This window comes from Rhinolophus hipposideros (genome assembly GCF_964194185.1).
Source record: "Rhinolophus hipposideros genome assembly, chromosome: 17".
In the NCBI taxonomy this organism is placed as follows: Eukaryota; Metazoa; Chordata; class Mammalia; order Chiroptera; family Rhinolophidae; genus Rhinolophus; species Rhinolophus hipposideros.
Window position 1 is genome coordinate 50,273,125 of NC_138063.1, and position 19,650 is coordinate 50,292,774.

A 19,650-nucleotide genomic window follows, 5' to 3' on the forward strand; every position below is an offset into this window, starting at 1 on the left:
GCTGAGTAAAAGTCTGATGTGTATAGAATGGCCATGATTCAGTTCTATGGTAGCATCCTTCATTCCGGAGGCGCAAGTGGCTTTACCAGCGGAATTGCTTGTAGCTCCTCTCTGAAGATGCTGTGTGTGAGCACTGATCCTCCTAACAAATACAAAAGCCATAACAATCCATACATACCCTATGCCCCACTGTCTCACCTCCCCCACCACAGCACAAACAAACTATGGACAGGGAGCCTCAGGTTTTAAGTAAAATGTATTCTAGTAAAATAGTCCTTAAACAGGTCACCATGAGGAAAAATCCTGACTGCATATGGGCCCATTCCTGCGTTGCTATCATCTGTTTAGGCATCAACTATAAAGATAGTGAGAAGAAAAATGTGGATGTCTATTACACAGCGCATGATAAAAGCAGCAACCAATATTTATCCATCACTTACTACATACTGGGTTTTTATCTAATCTCTTTTTGTTTTACTTTAATGCTCACAATAATCCCATGAGGTAGACACTGTTAATCCCCATTTCATAGATAAGGGAACTAAAACACAGAGAGATTAAACAACGTGCCCAGAATCACACGTGGAGGATTCTAACATTCACACCCGACGCCGGAGCTCACACACATAACCACTACCCATATTATCTTTTGAGCAGGGCAGGAAGACACGGCTTTCTGCACGTTTTTCTCTTTGGCCCCCTTTGTCACCACATTCCAGATGAATTTATTGTTCCCCGACTAATTGTAAGTCTCTGATCATGAAATAATATGACTATCTGCCAGGAACTGAAGTGAAAAATCCCATCTATGAAGAAAGGGTAGAAACATACACATTTTCCTTCTACCACACTGTTGAAAGCAAACAGAACATTTATCCCACAGAGTTGAACTTGAGGAACCAGTATGAAATGCTGACTTTCGCCCATTAGCATGTCAAGGCAAGGAACAAGTCCAAATCAGTATTCCCTCCAGTGATGATGGATAAAATGGTCTGTCACCTGCAGACCTCCTGGCTCTTGCCTGAAACTGGGAATATTGTTTCTCACCCAGTAACCGATGTTTAGGAGAGTTCACAGTTTAGAGGCAGGATCTTCTACTACTCCAGAACCTCCCACTGCTCCAGCACCTTTGGAAATTAAGTTTTGCAAAGTTTCTCTCGTGCCACCTCTCAGAAACCTTAGGTGCTTCCCTTTCAGAGCTGCTGGCTTTTATCTGTTCTGAATATTGGGCTTGAGCATAAGTTTTAATTGAAAGAAAGAGTTCCTCTGTTAAAAATAGCATTAATTCAGGAAAATAACTTTTAAAGCATGTATTTTTTCAAAAAAACAAAAGGTGCACTTTTTATTCACTTAAAAAATGTTTTAGGGGAAATTAACTATGTTCCAGGCACTAATCTGGGGGTCAGGGGTAGAGCAGTGAGCAAAACAGGAAAACCCCTTACAGGAAAACCCCTTACAGGAAAACTGTCCTTACATTGGAAAACCCCTGAACTTTCATTTTTAAAATACAGATTTTCAAGGAAATAACTGAGATGTCTCAACAGTACTTGTGGAGAAAACTTTTTATTCAGAGAAAATTTTAACTATAATGGTAGCTAATCAATACCACAGTCATGACCCCTATACAGTACTTTCTGTGGGTTGGACATCATTTGGTGTTCTTTTCATTTAATCCTTAAAACAGTCCAGTGTGAGGCAGGTGCTGTGATCCCCTTCTCCAGACGCATCACAAGGCTTGCTGGCATAATTGGGTGGCATGTAGTCACATGACTGATGGAGACAGCCTTCCTCTCCCTGCCAATGCCTCAGGGGTGGAGGGAAGGCTGTGAGAGCTCACAGCGCATGACTAAGGTTGGAACCATGTCCACACCTCCCAGAAGGCTGGGCTGTGGTTTATAACCATCATTTGTCACGGTAGATGTCATAGGCAACCTTCAAAATCCCAGAGCTTGTATGTGATTTAGTGAAGCTGCTAAACTTCCAATCCAAGAAATAATTCTGTTGTGATTCACAGGACACTTATGTAGGAGTTTCAAACCTCTGTCAACACTGCACGTCTGTAACTGATCAAAGAATCAGTTAATGAGATGTGCTGTAAAATGCAAAGCATTAAGTTCTTCCCAGTCTTAATAACAAAATAGGAAGTGTAGAAAGTTGTAGTATTTAATTCTTTGTCTATCTTTAAAGCAGCACGGATGTGGGCAATCTCAATGTAATTAGTGTGCTGATATTCTGGGGCTCTGAGCAGCCCAACAAATTGCTTCTGTTAATCATTGTTTTGTTTTCCTTTTCCTTTGCAGATGACCATTCCCGGGTGAGGCTGCAGACCATAGAAGGAGACATCAACTCAGACTATATCAATGGAAATTATATCGATGTACGTACCCTGAAACTGTCAGTAAGCTCAACTGCTCTAACATATACCAACTGGTGTGTCTATTACAAGAGTGGTGGGCACCTGTTGGTCCAGCTCCAGAAGCAAATACAGTAACATGGCCCCATAAACCACAGCACTTTACTGTGAGGGTATGGCCACACCTTTTCTAAGTCAGCCTATTTGCTGATACCTTCTCTGTAACATTGTGTGCCTTTTATACTATTCCATGCTTATGGACTCGGAAGATGTTATTTCCATTTTTTGTCAACAACTTGGATTATTCGACACTTAAAAAAACTGTTTGCATATTAATAGGACAAAACTCTCCAATTCCTACTTGGATGATTTGCCATCTCTTGTCATCACTGCACTTTTAAGCTGCCTTCAAAGTAGTCTGCAGCTGTTAACCATGACTTCTAATGCACGCAAGACACATCATTAAATATGTAGGCTGTTTAATTATTGAAGACTGTTTCTTTGTTCATTATGCCTCATGTTCACTTAATGTCCTACATTAGAATAAATTCTTTAGGAGGCAGCATTTTTCAGTTGAAAGAATGAATGAAATCAAAAGTAAACTGAAAATCAAGGGAAAGTTGCTGTTATCTCCCAGGCCCAGGTTTACATTAAACAGATTTCAACCCTGTTGCACTTCCCAAGGCATCCTCTCTGGCTGTCATACTATTTCTTAATCCATCAGTACTTCCATGGACAGGTTTTATCCATATATATGTGATTTTTTTTTTTGGTTGAGTATTACTCAGACACTACTAAAATTACTAGCATCACAATCTCTAAGTTATCTAAAAATAGCTGTAAGAATATTATTTTTAGTGGTACTTGGAAAGGGTTGACAGTTTGGTTATAGATTTGAGGGTAAGGTTTGGGGGATGATTATTTCAAAAATAATTCGTATATCATTCTTCAAAGTACACCATTTCAATAATGACCAAAAACATACTCAACCCAAGTTAGCTTTTTCTGAGTAAAGCAGAGTTTCTTCCTAAAGTGCATTGCCCTTATTCCTTAATTCAGCAAATGTTTAATGAGTACCTTATAAGAGTACTCAGAGGTGTTCCAGACCTGTTATCTTCTCCCCGAGGCTTCACAATTTAGAAGCTGGAGTAAGAAATGTCTTCTCTATAACATTCCAGCCCTTGGAAGGTTCAAAGGGAATCCTGTTCATGCTCTGGCCCCAGCTCCTACACCTCCTACTGGGTCCTTGAGCACAGGGACAGTGAACTACTGATTTTTGTATCTCCTGCACCTGGCACATGCCTGAAATGTTGTCAGCACTTAATAAGTATTTGATGAACCACTGACTGAAGAAGTAAATGCGATCAGATTAGGCATTGTAGTAGAGATCATTTGGAGTAAACTTTAAAGAATGAGTGCGTAGAGATACAGAGGAGGGAACATAAAAGTAATGAAAATACCAAAATAATTAGTTTTTATTTTAACAGAAAAAAAAAAAGTCAATTTTCAGGACCCCTTTATTCACTTAGTCAATAAGATTTTATTGGGCACATATTATGTGTCAGTTACTGATCTAAGTACTGGAGTTATAATTGTGAACAATTCATACTAAAAACAAACCTCTTACCTAAGGGAGCTGATGATCCAGTCGAGAGAAAGAGACAATAAGTGAAATAAGTCAGTTAATTCCATGTGGTATATTAGATAGCAGTATGTGCTGGGGAGAAAACCAAAGCCATAAAGGGGAAATAAGGAGACAAGGTTCAGAAGTAGATTACAGTTTTGAATAAAGTGGCTGGAGTCAGGTCCACTGAGAAGGTAATATTTGAACAAAGAAGATGAGAGACTGAGCCATGCAGATTTCTAGGGAAAGAGCATTTCAGGCTGAGAAACAGCTGTAAAAAGGTCTTGCTATGGAGGACGCCTGATGAATTTGAAGAAAAACAAGCAGGTGACTGTTGGTGGAGTGACGTGAAGTGGGAGAGGGTCGTAGGTGATGAAATGAGAGATGTTGTGGGGCCAGGTAATGGAAACAGTGGCAAAGACATTGGCTTTTACTGTGAGGTGGGTAGTCATTAGAGGGATTTGAGCAAAGGAGTGACATGATCTGGCAGCAGAGAGGAGAATGAACTATAGGTGAGCAAGAGTAGAAGCCAGGAGACCTGTTAGATGGCTGTGGAAACAATCAGGGAGTTGATAGTGGCTTGGCTGAGTGGTGGCACTAGAGGGTGAGAAACGGTAGAATCCTGGATTTATGCTAAAGGTAGAGACAGTGGATTTGCTGACAGATTGGCTATAGAGTACAGGAGAAAGAGGAGTCAGGATGCCTTCAAGAGATGGAGTTGCCATTATCTGAGAAGAAGACTATATCGGTGGAGCAGATTCAAGTGTGAGAGAGGTAAAGAGGAAATAAGTTCAGTTTTAGATGTGTTAAGCTTTAAATATATATTAGACATCCAAGTGGAGATATTAAGTAGGCTTGGTATCACATGAGGGTTTCAGGGCAAAGGCCCAGACTAGAAGTAAGAATGCAGGACTTACTTGTGTGCAGATGGTATTAAAGACCATGAAACTGGATGAGATCCACATGGAAGTGAGCGTGGACAATGGATATTCCAACATTAACATCAAGGTGAAGGAGAGGAATGAGCAAATGAATGAGGAGGTAGCCAGGGAGGGAGAAGGAAGACCATCAGGAGAGTGTATTATCCTGAAAAACCAAAGAAGAAAACGTTTCAAGGGGATTAATTGTGTTCATTCTGGTGACAGGTCAAGTAGATGAGAACTGAGAAATGACCGCTGTATTTAGCAACACAGGTCATTCATGGACTGTGTGGATTATTTCAGTTTAACAAATGAGTTCTTCCTATCTCCTAGCACCTTTCTAGTACTGACATATAGAGCGAATAAGTCAGAGCAGGGTCTTACCTTGTGGAGTTTATCAGCTGGCAAGAAATGAACGACCATCGAAATAATCCCATTTAATCTGTGTCGTGATTCTCTATTTGAGACCTATAGCGGTCAGTGGTATCAAAGAACGTGTTTGCTTTTGTTGTTCGTTATCATCAACTTGGTGTTAAGCGAAGAAACAAATTTAACAGATATGCATTTAAGTTGTCTGAAAAATCTGAATTTCCTTTTTAAGTTTCTATTTTCTGTGCGGCTTTGGGCATAGTTTTGGGTCATTTCAGGGGATAGATACGGAAAATTTTAAGGTCCATGGTAATATGTTACCTGTGTGTAATTTTCTGTAAGTTGCCTTTATATTTCCCACATATTGATTCCCCAACGTTCTTTGCTCCCTTCTTTCTGTGGTCTCAAGGTTCATGTTTCCCCCTTCTTATATGGTCATGATAAAAGGAAGGTGTCTTGCAGAATACCTGCCTGTTTAAATTCCTGGCCCTCGCTACAGCATCATGTCATGGTGTAAGCAGTGTTTAAGAACGATGTTTGGTATTACTATTGATACACCTGCCTATATCAATATAACAGATTATGTGTTAAAGTCTTGGCACTTTGCCAATAACAAAAGAAATTCTATTGTACATTCCTAGCCTGTTTGCATTCTAATAAGAGTCTCGGTCATGTTGTTTCAGAGAATCCATAAGCTATTAGTGTTTATTGTTCACCCATCATCTCATAGCCAGTGTATAATTCACTTACTCACACCCCCTATGCAATCATCAGACCTGTTATATTTGATGCACCTTTTTTGCTTATTAAGAGGAACTCAGTAGTGTTCGGTCTGGTAATTTCGCTTTCAAGTGATGCAACTGTTGGCATTTTAAGCGCATTCGTTTGGGCAAACTTAGCATGTGACTTCTGTGCTGCTTATCAATTGTAAGTTTGTCAAATATTTTTTCTCATTTATTTTTAGGGCTACCATCGACCCAATCATTATATTGCTACCCAAGGTAAGTTCATTTCAGCTTGTTTGCCCACTCTCTATCATTTTGTACCTATTTCACCCTCCCTCAGAAAGATATATGCACACTTCCCCAGCACTATTTGTTGCAGTTCCAGTCATCAACACATACACCCTGTTTTCCCATCTGAAGTTCTGGGAATGTAATGCTTTAGTTAGAACTTCATTAGAAGATCATTAGAAGAATTGTATTCATCAATTCATTATTGACTTAAGTCTATCTTATGAATTGATCTGAGACTTGCAAAAATAGATATGTAGATATTCATTAAATAAATGTGTACTAAATAAACTCTGTATGAAGACCTGTGCCACATGCTGCCAGGTATGCAGGCTGAATCCAGCACGAACTCCTTCTCACACTGGTTGTAGTTTAGTGGAAAAGGTGTGAGCTGACCTATTTATTAGTATGTCGATACCAATTAAAAACTTGTGTGAGAGGTACAGAGAAAATGTTAGGGAAACTTGGAAAAGAAAGAGGTTGTTTTCAGATGCAGGGATCCAAAAACAGGTTTGTGGCAAAGGGGAAATTGGGAGGATTCATCTGTGGAGAATGAGGATCTTGAGAGATCTTAGGTTTTGGGGAACAAGGCATTGTAAGGGAAGAGTTAATGAGTCAATATAAGATGAACTGAAGAAGTGCTAAGAAGCAGAGAGGACAGAGTTAAGGTTGAAGAACATATATTCTCTCCATTTTATTATTTTATCATTATATCCAGTAGTGCATCATATCCCAAAAATAGGAGCAGGGAAATCAAAAGAATGTGACCTGCCAATGGTTAGAAATTGATAAGGGGTTTTACATAGAAATTCAAGGAGCAAGGGAGTCAAGCATGCCAAGAAAATCATGGTTAGAAAGTCTAGGCTTGGTGACAGGGGGTTCAGAGTTGTCCGATGGACTGCAGGAAGAGGTAAGGAGGTAAAGGATTGAAACCAGGTTCAGTGAGAGCATGAGAAGACAGGAGAGGCAGCTGTAGTCAGAGAGCAGAATGCCAACACTTAACAGCACTATCCAGTAAAACTGCCTGCAGGGGTAGAAATCGTCTTTCTCTGTTATGTCCCAATATGGTAGCCACCAGTCATATGTGGCTACTGATAGTCAAAAAGTGTCTACTGCGAATGAGGAACTGAATTTAAAAATTTTATATTGATTTATTAAATTGGTGCAAAGGTAATTGCAGTTTGAAAGGTTAAAAATAATTGCAAAAACCTTAATTACTTTTTTGGTTTTGTTTTTATTTATACTAGTTTCAGGTGTACAAAACAACGCAATAGTTAGACATTTCATCCCTCACAAAGTGATAACCCCCTTTCCCCAATCTATTGCCCCTCTGACATTGTATATATCTATTACAATTCCATTGACTCTCTATTCTCTATGCTATACTCCATATACCATGATATACCATGACTATATATATAAAATTATAGTTGATATACAAGATTGTTCAGCTTCAGCTTCAGGTGTACAGTGCAGTGGTCAAGCATCTACACTATCTATGAAGAGACCTCCCTAATAAGACATATGGCCATCTGACACCCTACAAAATCTTTACATTATTGATTATATTCCCCAAACTGTCTTTCATATCCCCATGGCAATATTGTCGTTACCAATACCAATTTATACTGTCTAATCCCTTCCCCTTCAGTATGGTACTGGCATAAAAACAGACACATAGATCAATGGAATAGAATAGAGAGCCCAGAAATAAATCCAATATAATATTCATATATAGTCATTTAATCAATGACAATGGAAGCAAGAATTTACATTGGGGTAAAGACAGTCTATTTAATAAATGGTACTGGGAAAACTGGACTGACAACGTACAGGAAAATGAAACTGGACGACCTCCTTATGCCATATATGAGAACAAATTGAAAATGGATCAAAAACTTAAATGTAAGACTTGAAACCGTAAAACTCCTAGAAGAAAATAGGAGTAAATTTGCAGACATTACCCTAAGTAATATTTTTTAATGATATATTGGACAAGGGAAGTAAAAGAAAAAATAAACATGGGATTACATCAAATTTAAAAGTTTTTTTCACAGCAAAGGAAATCATCAATAAAACAAAACGACAGCATACTGAATGGGAGAAGATATTTGTCGATCATACATCTGATAAGGGGTTAATATCCAAAATGTATAAGACATTCATTCAGCTCAACATCAAAAAAAAGAAAAAGAAAAAGAAAACCACAATTACTTTTGCACCAACCTAATAAATAGCTGCATTTGGCTGTTCCCTACTGGTAGTGTTAGACAGCAAAGCTCTGGGGTGGAAAAGCTCTATCTGTGGCTGAAATGGAGCTACTTTGGAGCCTAATCCTGACAGTCTCAGCCAGAACCATACAGTCATCACTTACAGACTCGACACCAGGGCCTAGGTGACCCGCTTGACCACCAAATGTGTGTTGTCCTCTAAAATGAAGTAGTACTGACTCCTACCAGGGTCACTTTGCTAGTCAGAAGAAACATTACATGCAGAGTGCCCAGCTTGAACCTGGCATGAAGCAAGTCCTTTCATAGGTTGCTGAGGTGTTTAGAAAGCAAGCGTGTGACGCAAGCTCTTACACCTGGAACAGAAGAAGGACATATCCCTGGGGGCCCTGAGTCCAATCAAGGGCACCTTCTTTGTACCCTGCTGCCTCTGACCTAGGTTAATCGATACCTTTAGAGAAACCCTCTGTTAGTTTTTTACATCCCTAGGAACGGCTTTCAGAATGTTCAAAAGTAATGGTCATAACAGACGTGGTTTAATAAATTTGATGATAGCTTGAAATTAGTTTTTATAAAATTATGTGATAATTTGATCATAAAATATATAAAATACCACTGGGTTATTGATGAGCAAGCCATGTTTTCATAGATAGCATAAACATAAAGTGAAATCTTATTTGGATTTTCAAAATTGAGGATCTCTAGATTAATGTGACTAGCCAGTTAAAGGTAGAAATTGAAAACCCCCTAAGTCCTGTGTATGGCCCCTCACTTGGCTTCCCTTTGTTCTCTTTGTCATACTCTCTGCCCCTCTCTCTCTGAGGGAGATTATTCTTTGAAGAAAAAACTGCCATTAGAGAAGTCCCTTTCTGGCCCCTACAGTATTGGTTGGAATGATACTTAATTGCTCAGTAGTCCTCTTCAGCAGCATTCAACTATCAAGTGTTAATGAACAAATATATTTGTTGGCAGCTAAGAAATGGCAGATGTAATCAGTTTGTAGTAGACCACCTATGTGCACTAAATGGAGAAGGACGCTGCATGATGCCCTGTTTGCCAGAGCATGGGGCCTTTTCCAGTGCAGGGTGGGCTGCAGATTTGACTTTGAAAACTGGCTGTACTTATATCACTGTTGTTGGTACAGAGGGAGCGGGAAGAAATGAGCAAATAGTTTTTATCTAACATTCAGTCAAGGCAGCACACGTCATGTTAAGAGTAATACATTTTTTTAAAAAAGAGTAATTCATTCAGACCATGATGTTCAAATTAAAAAGTTAAATATATTTTCTAGTATAGGCAAACCTTGGAAATAGTGCGGGTTAGATTCCAGACCACTGCAATAAAGTGAATATTGCAATAAAGTGAGTCACATGAGTTTCTTGGCTTGCCAGTACATTTACAAGTTATGTTTACACTATAAGCATACAATAGTATTATGTTTAAAAGAACAATGTACAAACCTTAAAAAATACTTTATTGCTAAAAAATGCTAACTATCATCTGAGCCTTCAGCAAGTCATAATCTTTTTGCTGGTGGTGAGTCTTGCGTTGATGTTGATGGCTGCTGTCAGATCACAATGATGGTTGCTGAAGGTTGGGGTGACTGTGGCAATTTCTTAAAATAAGACAACAGTCAAGTTTGCCCCATTGATTGACTCTTCCTTTCACAAACGATTTCTCTGGAGCATGTGATGTTGTTTGATAGTATTTTACCCTCAATAGAACTTTAAAAAGTGGAGTCTCCTCTCTCAAACCCTGCTGCTGCTTTATCAACTAAGTTTATGTCATATTCTAAATACTTTCTTGTCATTTCAACAATCTTCACAGCATTTTCATCAGGAGTAGATTCTATCTCAAGAAACCACTTTCTTTGGTCATCCATAGAAGGAACACCTCATTCGTTAAAAGTTTTATCATGAGATTGCAGCAATATACAATCACATTTTCAGGTTCTACTTATAATAATAGTAATGTCTAATAATGATAATAATAATATAATAATAATAATGGCCCCAAAAACAATTATAGTAGTAACATCAAGATCACAGATCACCATAACAAGTATAATAATAATGAAAATATTTGGAATATTGCGAGAATTACCAAAATGTGACAGAGACACAAAGTGAGCAAATGCTATTAGAAAAATGGCACCAATGGATTTGCTCAACACGGGGTTGCCACAAACCTTCAATTTGTAAAAACAAACAAACAAAAAAAAAACACAATATCGATTATGTCATAAAAATGGTGGCATGAGGTAAAGCCTCTTGAAATCTTCCCTGGAATTTACAACAAATTGAACAACTATAATTCCACAAAGGACTCCCTGAGCAACAGACAGGAAGACTAAGAGGTAGACAACTGAAATCACCTAAAGGTGGGCAAATTGGGTGAGCGAGGGAGGAGGGAAATGGGAAATGCAGAGATGTGGGCCACATGTGTGCAGGAACAGACTGGAGCTCAGAGCTCCAAGCTCCCTGCATTCCAGAGCTACTGCAGTGGTAGGAGTGGGAAGAACTTGGACTGCTAGTGCTCCACTTATGACTCACCATCCCTCCTGAGGGATCAGATTATATAACACAGCTGAATCCAACACTCACGACAGAGACCTTGGAGCAAAGACTAAGGAAAGAAGGATGAAAATGGTGGTGTAAGTAAGCCGTCACTGCCAAGCAGAGAATGGAAGGCTTACCGTAGGCATGGAGCCTAGCTGCCCTTTCCCAGCCTCCCAGAGTTCACACCACTCCAACCCTCCCAGTGCTAGAATTGTCAGATCAAAAATAGAATATTTGCAATTCTGAGAACTGTGGCCTGCAGCCACAGACTCGCAGCCCAATTAGTTCTGCCAAAGAGGAGGGACCCTTGGGTGCAGGACTGGCTGTGGTGGTGGTCGCCAGCATTGCTCTGGCCATCTCTCACAATCCACCCCCGCCCCTGTCCCTACCTATCTGGGTGAATCCCTGCAGGAGTAAACAGAGCTGCTGAAACACTGAATCTAGTGCAGGAAGAGCTTTGGAACTTCAGAAGTTCTCCATATCCCCCCACGGAGTCAATGCCCTGTGACCCAGGTGACCTGTTCACAGAGGAAAAGCCTGCCTTCCAGGTAATCCCCCCATTGTGTGAGAAGCCAGAACAGTGCAGAGAAAATATAACATTACAGCGTGAGAGAAAATACAAGTCTGCGGCTGGAAAAAATTACAACATTTTACCAACACCTACAGGAAAACAAAAGAAAGACACTTTTCTATCAACCTGTCGCAGAACCCACTCCTGTAGATACCTAGGAAGAGAGATAATAATTCATTAATTGCCATGGGTAACCAAGGTAACAGGACAGCTCAGAAAGAAAAATGAGATCAAAATGGCGGCGTGAGGTGAGACTCTGTAAAGCTCCCCTGGAATTTACAACTAATCGAACCAGAACTCCACAAAGGACTCCCTGCACAGCAGACAGGCAAGACGAAGAGGCCCACTACTGAATTCACCTAAAGGTGAACGAATTGTGCGAGCGGGGGAGGAGGAAAGGGAGAAGTGCGGAGACGGAGCCACCCGGGCGCAGGACGCAGACCTAGCTCAGTGCTCCTAGTTTGCTGCATCCTGGAACTACTGCGGGAGAGGGAAGAACTCGGACTGCTAGGTCTCCGCTTATGGTCCACAGGGCTGAGGGGGCAGCATATAACGCGACTGAACCCAACACTCACGGCAGAGACCTGAGAAAAGACTGAGGGAAGAAGGCTGAAAACGGTGGTTTAAGCCCTCACTGCCCAGCGAGCAGAGAATGGAAGCCTTAGGCAATGAGACTAGCAGCCCCTCCCTACCCTCCCAGAGCTCGCCCCGCCCCCAACTGCCCGGTGCTAGAAGCGGAAAAGTAGCAGTGTAAGATCAAAAGAACAGAATATTTGCTGTTCTGAGAACTGTGGACCGCAGACACAGATTCGCAGTCCAACTAATTTCGACAAAGGGGAGGGAGCTGTGGAAGCAGGGTCTGCTGTGGTGGTGGGGACCTCTCACAACTCACCTCGCCCCTGGCCCCACCTGTCTAGGCGGATCCCTGCAAGAGTCAACAGAACTGCTGAAACATACGGGCTCTGAATATGCTGCAGGAAGAGCTTTGGCACTTCAAAAGCTCTCCGCATACCCACACGGACACTGCGCCCTGTGACCCAGGTGAAATATTAACAGAAAAGAAGCCTGTCCCCCAGGGAATCCCCATTGTGTGAGAAGCTGGAATAGTGCAGACAAAACGTAGCTCTACCATGTGAAAGAGACAAAAAGGCTACAGTAGGAGAGAAAATAAAACATTCTACGAACAAGTACTGGAAAACAACAGAAAGACCTCTTCCTATAAACTTGTTGCAGAAGCCACTCCTGTACATGTCTAGGAAGAGCAATAATGAATCAGTAATTGCCATGAATAACAAAGGCAACAAGACAGCTCAGAAAGAAAGTGAAAAGTCTCCAGAAAAGGAACTTAAAGATATGGAAATATGTCACTTAAATGCCAGAGAATTCAAGATTGCAGTTCTGAAAAAACTCAACGAGATGCAAGAAAACACAGAACGGCAGTCTAATGAACTCAGAAATACAATCAAAGAAAAATATGAGCATTTTACAAAAGAGATTGAAATTTTAAACAAGAACCAAATAGAGTTTCTGGAGATAAAGAACTCAATAGAAGAAATTAAGAATGAAATAACAAGCTTAGGTGGTAGAGTTGACCAGATGGAGGAAAGAATCAGTGACATCGAAGATAGAAACCTGGAAATTACACAGATGGAAGAAGAAAGAGACTTGAGACTTAAAAGAAATGAAAGAACTCTACAAGAACTTTCTGACTCCATCAGAAAGAGCAATATAAGTATAATGGGCATACCAGAAGGAAAAGAAAGAGAGAAGGGAACAGAGAATATATGCAAACAAATTGTTGATGAGAACTTCCCAAACTTGTGGACAGAACAGGATCCTCCAATCCAAGAAGCAAATAGAACACCTAATTACCTCAATCCCAACAGGCCTTCTCCAAGGCACATTGTATTGAAGCTGTCTAAAATCAACAACCAAGAAAGAATCCTCAAGGCAGCCAGGGAAAAGAAGACGGTAACCTACAAAGGAAAGCCCATTAGATTATCATCAGATTTTTCAGCAGGAACTCTCCAAGCCAGGAGGGAGTGGAACCAAATATGCAAACTATTGAAAGAGAGTAATCATGAGCTAAGAATAATATATCCAGCAAAGATATCCTTTAGATATGAAAGAGGAATAAAGACCTTTTCAGACATACAGAAGCTGAGGGAATTTTCTAATACACGACCTACACTACAAGAAATACTACAGGAGGATATTCGAACACCATCAACAGGGACAATTTCTGGCAACCAAAACATAAAAGGGGAGAGTAAAGGCCTGAACTGGAATATGGGAATGGAGAAAGTAAGCATGCTGAAGAAAATGGAATACTCTAAATATCAAACTTTCTTTTACATAATCTTAAGGGTAACCACTCAAAAAAAAAGAAATCCAGAACTGAAATACATACTGTAATAAAAGAAGAAACATCATCATAGAATACCACCACACAGAAATAATAGACAACAACAAAAAGGCAAAGAAACAATGGAGACACAGCCTTACCAAAAAACTCAAGATAGAATGACAGGAAATCCTCACATATCAATAATCACCCTAAATGTAAATGGACTGAACTCACCAATAAAAAGACACAGAGTAGTAGATTGGATCAAAAAACTAAACCAACCATATGCTGTCTTCAAGAGACACACCTCAGGTACAAGGACAAGCATAGACTCAAAGTGAAAGGGTGGAAATTGACACTCCAAGCAAATGGAATGTCACCAGAGAAAATCAGGTGTAGCCAAAATGATATCAGATGAAACAGACTTCAGGGTGAAAAAGATCACAAGAGACGAAGATGGACATTTCATAATGGTAAAGGGGACTATACAACAAGAAGACATAGCAGTCATCAATATTTATGCCCCCAATCAGGGAGCACCAAAATATACCAAGCAACTACTAATAGAACTAAAGGGAGAAATTGACCAAAACACAATTATACTAGGGGACTTAAATACATCATTGATAGCTATGGATAGATCATCCAAACAGAAAATAAATAACGAAATAGCAGCCCTAAATGGAGCATTAGATTAAAGGGACATAATTGACATACATAGAGCACTTCATCCTAAAACATCAGACTGTACATTTTTTTCTAGTGTACATGGAACATTCTGAAGGATAGACCATATATTGGGATATAAAATCAGCCTCAGCAAATTTAAGAAGATTGAAATCATAACAAGTATGTTCTCTGATCACAGGCTTTGAAATTGTATATCAACGGCAAAAAGAAAGCAGGAAAGAACACAAACACATGGAGATTAAACAACATACTTTTATGGAACGACTGGGTCAAAAAAGATATTACAATAGAGATCAAAAAATACATAGAAACAAATGACAGTGAAAACATATCCTACCAAAATTTTGGGGATGTAGGGAAAGCAGTTTTAAGAGGGAAATTTATATCATTACAGGCCTATCTGAAGAAACAAGAAAAATCCCAAATAAGTAACCTCATGTTACAACTTAAAGAAATAGAAATAGAAAAAGAAGAACAAGTGAAACCCAAGGTCAGCAGAAGAAAGAAATAACAAAAATCAGAGCAGAACTAAATGAAATAGAAAACAAGAAGACCAAAGGGGGAAAAAAAAATGTGACAAAGAGCTTGTTCTTTGAAAAAATTAACAAAATCGACTAACCCTTGGCTAGACTCACTAAGATAAAAAGAGAGAAGATACTAATTAACAAATTCAGAAATGAAAAAGTGGAAGTTATCACGGACACCACAGAAATACAAAGGATCTTGCAAGAATACTATGAAGGACTATATGCCACCAAATTCAATAACCTAGAAGAAATGGACAAGTTCTTAGAAACATATAGCCTTCCAAGGCTGAACCATGAAGAACTGGAAAATCTAAACAGACTGATCACCAGTAACAAAATTGAATCACTCATCCAAAACCTTCCCAATAGCAAAAGTCCGGGACTAGATGGCTTCACTAGTGAATTCTAGCAAACCTTCAAACAGGATCTAATACCAATCCTGCTCAAACTCTTCCAAAAAATTAAAGAAGAGACAATACTCCCTAACTCATTTTATGAGGCCAACATTACACTGATACTAAAACCTGGTAAGGACAACACAAAAAAAGAAAACTACAGACCAATATCTCTGACGAATACTGATGCAAAAATCCTATACAAAATTCTAGCAAATCGAATACAACGAAGCATTAAAAAGATTATTCATCACGACCAAGTGGGATTCATCCCCGGGGTAAAGGATGGTTCAACATCTGCAAATCCATCAATGTGATACATCACATAAAAAAATAAAGGACAAAAAACAAGATTATATCAATTGATGCAGAAAAAGCATTTGACAAGATGCAACATCCATTTATGATTAAAACACTTAATAAAATAGGTATAGAAGGAAAATACCTTAACATAATAAAGGCCATATATGACAAACCCTCAGCTAATCTCATAACTAATGGTGAAAAACTGAAGCCCTTTGCTCTTTATTCAGGAACACGACAGGGCTGTCTCCTGTCACCTCTGCTTTTCAACATAGTGTTTGAAGTCCTTGCCAGAGCAATCAGGCAAGAGAAGGAAATAAAAGGCATCCAAATTGGGAATGAAGAAGTTCAATTATCATTCTTTGCAGATGACATGATGCTATATACAGAAAACCCTAAAGACTCCACCAAAAAGCTGTTAGAAACAATCAATGAATACAGTAAAGTTGCTGGCTACAAAATCAACGTAGAAAAGTCCATTGCATTCCTATATACTAACAATGAAATCTCAGAAAAAGAAATACAAAAAACAATTCCTTTTACGACTGCAGCAAAAAGAATAAAATACCTAGGAATAAACTTAACCAAATATGTGAAGGACCTATATGCTGAAAACTATAAGACATTTTTGAAAGAAATTGAAGAAGACACAAAGAAATGGAAAGACATTCCATTCTCATGGATTGGAGGAACCAACATAGTTAAAATGGCCATATTACCCAAAACAATATACAGATTTAATGCAATCCCCATCAAAATCCTAATGGCATTTTTTAAAGAACTAGAACAAAAAAAATCATCAATTTTTTTGGAACCACAAAAAACCCCAAATAGCCAAAGCAAGCTTAAGAAAAAAGAACAATACTGGAGGTATTACACTCCCTGACTTTAGCTTGTACTACAGGGTTACAATAATTAAAACAGCATGGTATTGGCAGAAAAACAGACACATAGACCAATGGAATAGAATTGAGAACCCAGAAATAAAACCATATAAATATGGACAGATAATTTTTGACAAAGAAGCTAAAAACATACAATGGAGGAAAGACAGCCTCTTTAATAAATTGTGCTAGGAGAATTGGATAGCCACATGCAAAAGAATGAAACTGGACTGTTGTCTGTCACCATGTACCAAAATTAATTCAAAATGGATCAAAGACTTAAGCATAAGACCTGAAACAATAAACTGCATGGAAGAAAACATAGGTACTAAACTTATGGACCTTGGGTCAAAGAGCATTTTATGGATTTGACTCCAAAGGCAATGGAAGTAAAAGCTAAAATAGCAAATGGGATTATATGAAACTTAAAAGCCTCTGCACAGCAAAAGAAACCATCGACAAAATAATGAGGCAACCAACTGAATGGGAGAAGATTTTTGCATACAGTGCCTCCAATAAGGGGCTAATATCCAAAATATACAAGGAACTCATGAAACTCAACAAGAAAAAACAAACAACCCAATCGAAAAATGGGCAGAGGACCTGAAGAGACATTTATCCAAAGATGACAAACAAATGGCAAAAAACATATGAAAAAATGCTCAACATTACTAATCATCAGAGAAATGTAAATAAAAACCACAATGAGATATCAACTCACCCCAGTCAGAATGGCTATCATAAACAAGACAAATAGTAACAAGTGTTGGAGAGGCTTTGAAGAAAAAGGAACCCTCATCCACTGTTGGTGAGAATGCAGACTGGTGCAGCCGTTATGGAAGGTAGTGTGGAGGTTCCTCAAAAAATTACGAATAGTATTACCATATGACCCAGCAATCCCTCTCCTGGGTATCTACCCAAAAAATCTGAAAACATTTATCCATAAAGACTCGCAAGCTCCAATGTTCACTGCAGCTTTGTTTACGGTGGCCAAGACATGGAAACAACCCAAGTGTCCTTCGATAGATGAATGGATAAAGAAATTATGGTATATATACACAATGCAATACTATTCGGCAGTAATAAAAGATGATATAGGAACATTGTGACAACATGGATGGATCTTGAGAGTATAATGCTAAGCGGAATAAGTCAGACAGAAAAACCAGAGAACCCTATGATTTCACTGATATGTGTTATATAAAACAAAAACAACAAAAGAACAAAACAAACAAATGAGAAACAAAATCTGGTAGACACAGACAATAGTTTAGTGGTTACCAGAGGGTAATGGGGGTGGGAGGTGGGAGATGAGGGTAAGGGGGATCAAATATATGGTGATGGAAGGAGAACTGACTCTTTGTGGTGAACACACAATGGGATTTATAGTTGATATAATACAGTATTGTACACCTGAAATCTATGTAATTTTACTAACAATTGTCACCCTAATAAATTTTTAAAAAAAGAAAGAAAGAATGATGCAAAACTTCCCTTACCTGGTGTATGAAGTAGATATGCAAGCCCAGGAAGCACAGAGAGTTCCAAAGAAGACGAACCAAAGTAGCCCACACCAAGAAACATCATAATTAAAATGCCAAAGGTTAAAGACAAAGAGAGAAATTTAAAAGCAGCAAGAGAAAAGCAATTACCTACAAGGGAGCTCCCATAAGACTTCTCCCTGATTTCTCAACCGAAAAGTTGCAGGCCAGAAGGGATTGACATAAAATATTCAATGTGATGAAAAGCAAGGACCTGCAACCAAGATTACTCTACCCAGGAAAGCTATCATTTAGAATCAAAGTCAATAATATCACAATAACTATGGATGATGTTAGATGGGTACTAGATTTATTGGGGTGATAGATGAGGTGGGGTTTGGGGGGACAGTGTGAAAAAGGGGAAGGGATTAAGAAGTACAAATTGGTTGCTACAAAATAGTCATGGGGATGTAAAGTAAAGCTTAGAGAATATAATCTATAATATGGTAATAACTATGTGTACTGCTAGGTGGGTACTAGACTAGTCAGGAGGATCGCTTCCTAAATTATATAAATGTCTAATCACTGTGCTGTACACCTGAAATTGATATTAAATTATATTGAATGTCATCTCTAATTGAAAAATAAAATGGAAAGGTCAAGGGGGTTAAGTGGTTCAAATTTCCAGGTATAGAACAAATAAGTCAGGGGGATGTAATGTACAGCATAGGGAATATAGTCAATAATATTGCGATAGCGTTGTATGGTGTCAGATTGTTGCTGGGCTTATCATAGTAATCACTTTTTTAGGTATATAAATGTAGAATAAGTATGGTGTACACCTGAAATTCATATAATATTGTATGTTAGCTATATTTTAATAAAACTCTTTTTTAAAAATCTATACATCTCAGATAAAAACCTCTGAGTCAGTAGGGCTAAGAACAATGGACTGAGATGTAAAGTGAAGACAATTATCAGAAGGCTTTTAATAAGGGGTGGTATTTAATGAAAGCCAAAGAGGCAGGAAGAGAAAAAAGATGTTTCTAAGCTACATTGTGATGAAAACAGTGCTTTAAGAAGATTAATTACTGTGGAATTATCCTGGACAAAGAAACGTGAAACAAAGGTAATAAGGAGTAAGCACAAAAACATCTGGGATAGAAATGAATAATTCAGATAACAGTGTCAGTGTAGGTTTTATTTAATCAGTAATCTAGGTTGCATATGACTAAAATATGTTTTCTAATATTAAATATAATGTCCAAAACTTTTGATTTTTAACTATGTTTTCTTCTCATTTAATAAAAAGTAATAAAGACATTTTCTTTCTACATTAGTAGTTTGGGTTGATATAATACTTTTTTTTCTGAAATACAATATTTTT

At 38.6% G+C, this 19,650-nt stretch overlaps 1 protein-coding gene across 8 annotated transcripts in view; it reads left to right on the top strand.

Moving 5' to 3' along the window:
- Nucleotides 1-19,650, top strand: part of PTPRM (protein tyrosine phosphatase receptor type M) — an 824,073-nt gene that overhangs the window by 724,961 nt on the left and 79,462 nt on the right. For all 8 annotated transcript variants that reach the window (XM_081079020.1, XM_081079013.1, XM_081079015.1 and 5 more), the window contains 2 exons: nt 2,301-2,377; nt 6,231-6,267. In XM_081079020.1, the coding sequence (XP_080935146.1) occupies nt 2,301-2,377; nt 6,231-6,267 (114 nt within the window). The remainder of the gene's footprint in view (nt 1-2,300; nt 2,378-6,230; nt 6,268-19,650) is intronic.